Source organism: Anopheles arabiensis, chromosome 2 (genome assembly GCF_016920715.1).
Source record: "Anopheles arabiensis isolate DONGOLA chromosome 2, AaraD3, whole genome shotgun sequence".
Classification (NCBI taxonomy): domain Eukaryota; kingdom Metazoa; phylum Arthropoda; class Insecta; order Diptera; family Culicidae; genus Anopheles; species Anopheles arabiensis.
Window position 1 is genome coordinate 66,796,189 of NC_053517.1, and position 3,269 is coordinate 66,799,457.

The window sequence follows — 3,269 nt, forward strand, 5'->3', positions numbered from 1 at the left end:
CTAATAAAACAGGTTACAACCTTGGGCCACAACACTTTACGTAGCGCTTTGAGAAAAGCGAACAACGTAAAGTGCGTTAGGATAGTTCTTAAAAATGTTTAGATTTTTACTTTAACGTCTCGCTGTGAAAACAACGAACGACGTAAAAGAATGTCTAAGTTTGGTTTTTTTCCCCACACGCACTACACTACAGCACAAAACTCCTGAAACACCAAACACGAACAACACTTTCCAGCACTGCACTGTTTGGACACAGCCCGCTGCGCAATTTCGAGCAGTTTTCTGCGTAGTTTTTTGCGTCGTTTAGTGTCAATAAAATACGCAAAAAAATACGCTAGACTTCAGCCAAAACTATGATAGCCAGCGTATATTGCGTAGCGTTTTTATTGCAGTTTTTCAAGGCGCGGCGAGCGAGAGAGCAAATGCGAACAAACGGCTATCTCTTTCTACCAATTCAAATTTGGCGCAATGTAATTGTGTTGGTGGATAAAGATAAAAAAAAAGTTACACACTACAGCGCGCTGTAAATATCCATGTATTTAAAAGGCTCAAAAAGGTATTGGTTTATGATAATGGGAAGGAGGAGGACTTTCTGTATTGCACACATGTACTCATTTCGTTTGTTCCACACTACTACTCCTGGTATTGATATTGTCGCTGTATTGCTGGTGCCGTCTCATATCCGTTCAAGACTTGTGCGTGTGCAGTGGCTAGTTTGCGGGCTGTTTTTTTCAAGGAAATTTTTTCAGATTAATCAGCGCATACATATATATACATTGGTAAGTGTATATTTATTTATTATTCGAATTCTTACGTGCCGTGGTTGACTCGATCGCTGGATTGACCTGGCTTCGGTCAACATGTTCCATGCCCGTTCCGATTTGACCGGTTGACCGCGATGGACACGGATGTGTATGATTCTAATTTAAAATTTAGTCCTTCCTCTAGCTAACCATGAATCCGAAAGGGCACTCGAGTGGAACTGTTCGGTACAATGCGGCTTATTGGCTGCCGCAGGGCTGTATCAGCGCCACCTCCACAGCCACCTCCACAGCCACCACCACCAGCACCACTACCAGCACCACCACCACAACCACCACCACAGCCACCACCACCACAACCACCACCACAGCCACCACCACCACCACCACAACTTCTACCACTCGAACCACCGGCACCAAGCGCACCATAAATATTATTTCGAACACCGTTATCCGTCCAGCAAAAACCGTTGCCACAGGGAAGGAGCATTAGGTTATGATACTTACTCCGGAACAATTTAGATTGATGCAAAAGCGGTCGATGACTGTGGAGGAAATGGGTCGGGCAGATGGCAAGCTGGCCAAGTACTCCAAACTACCCGAACATCGGGCTTCTGCTCTGATTGGCCAGGACTCCATTTATCCCGCCATACCATCGTCCATTTCCGTGCGGAAGGTTATGGGTAAGCGCCCCGCCATCACCACCGCCAACACCACCGTCCGTATCACCGCCAACACTACCGCCAACACCACCGTCCGTACCACCGCCAACACTACCGCCAACACCACCGTCAACACCACCGCCAACGCCACCGCCAACACCACCGCCAACGCCACCGTCAACACCATCGTCCGTACCACCGCCAACGCCACCGCCAACGCCACCGCCAACACCACCGCCAACACCACCGCCAACAACACCATTCCAGCCTCGCTTCCCGAGAACAAAATTCCGCGCCGCCCTATCGTCGTCCCTGCCAAAGCCGGAGTTCCTGCAACAGTTCCTGCTGTCGTTGCAACGGATGGTCCTGCCGTTGCTCCTCCTCTGACCGATGTGCGGCAGGTGATAACCGAGCTGTCAGCCACAATAAATCGCCGCTTCGACGAACTCGCCGCAGAAATTGTAACTTTGAAAAAGGAAGTGACGGTCACCCGGAAGACCGCCATGGCTACCGAAGTAACCTTAAATAAATTGCAGAAGATTGGATGTGCCGATCCAGATGGTTACGCGCTTCCGGTGACGGACGGTTTCACGCTGCAGCCCATACGGTCAGAGGAGAAGCTGAAAAGCATGGAGCATAAGTTGAGTGACAACCAATATGCAAAGAACTGCCTGGCTGGGTGCAGAACGAGGTGATGGCAACGGATCCCACCAAACGGTTGAGGGAGGGGCGGGATCTTGTTATCGACGGTAGCTTTATTTCGCGTTGCCGGTGGTCTCGGCGAAACGGAAAGGTAGCGATGGCACATTATCCAAATGTATGCGAGCTATTTCGCAAAGCCGCAGCGACCTGGAAGGCGCCCATCACTACAGCTTATGTTTTGGATTTTTTTAAACGCGTGTTGCGGTATCCAGCAAAATCGAAGAATGTAAATAATGAACTAATGCACAATGTAAATAAGAACAATAATGTAGGTTAGTTTAGTGTAAGTTTTTTTTTATAGCGTAGGTAGTAAAGTTAAGTTTAGTTTCGTTTAGTACTTAGTTGGTTTAATTAGTTAGTTTTTTTTTGTTCGTTTTTTAGTTGAATTATTATTAAATTAATAAATTAATTCACTATAAATTCATGAATACAAAAAATGCATTCTGCCACACACCACCTAAGATAATTTCTCATTATTCACCTTCCTGATCCGAAACACTTAACCAGGGTTTTGGGAAGAGGCATATTTTTTACATTTATTTCTTAGCAAATGTACCTACCAGCTACCTTGCACATCAGCGTACTGCTGACGTAGTGTTGCAGTTCACCCTTATTCAAATCTACCATGTTGGCAGAGTAAATATTCGCCTCAGTTGAAAGGCAAGGTTCCGTAAAGGCAGGCACCTGTTTGAAAAACACGTACCCCTGCACCGTAACGTCCTTGCCTGTTTTTGTGGCCGTTTCGTAACGGACCACCTCGCCCGAGTTGGTCATGAACCATTGATCGCGAAAGTTTTTTCGCATAGCAAAGCCCTGCCGCACGGTTGTTAACACCAACCGTGCCCACCGATGGTTCGTCCACCGGTTTGTTTTGCTGACGCTTGGCAACAATGACATGTTGCAGTTCCAGCAAACGATGGACCGCTTGTACCAGGCTGTGCCTCCCGGAATGCACCAGCTTTTTGAGGTCATGCAAAAATGCCTCAAAAATGAAGGCTGATATGTTTTTTAGTCATCGAACCTGCAAACGTCATTGTAAACGTGCAGCAAGTTATGCACGTTGCTATTCATGAGAACCGGGCTGTAAAGATCTCCATAGGCTGCCACAAACCTATGCAAATATGAATTAGCCAGTTCCCATTTA

General features: G+C 47.0%; 1 protein-coding gene across 1 annotated transcript; it reads right to left on the reverse strand.

The window, feature by feature from the left end:
• Nucleotides 1-1,356: 1,356 nt before the first annotated feature.
• LOC120893549 (glycine-rich cell wall structural protein-like) lies at nucleotides 1,357-2,899 on the reverse strand. The gene is made up of 2 exons (XM_040295510.1): nucleotides 2,693-2,899; nucleotides 1,357-1,695 (listed from the first exon to the last, which is right to left on the reverse strand). Exons 1-2 carry the CDS (start codon nucleotides 2,897-2,899, stop codon nucleotides 1,357-1,359), a joined length of 546 nt encoding a protein of 181 aa, XP_040151444.1.
• Nucleotides 2,900-3,269: the final 370 nt, after the last annotated feature.

What these genes read in the sequence shown, in the direction of transcription:
- LOC120893549 (XM_040295510.1), bottom strand. Translation starts at nt 2,899, where the DNA reads ATGACCAACTCGGGCGAGGTGGTCCGTTACGAAACGGCCACAAAAACA. An exon ending in GCAGTACGCTGATGTGCAAG is followed by an intron (nt 1,696 to 2,692) that starts GTAGCTGGTAGG and finishes GTTCTCGGGAAG; the next exon opens with CGAGGCTGGAATGGTGTTGT.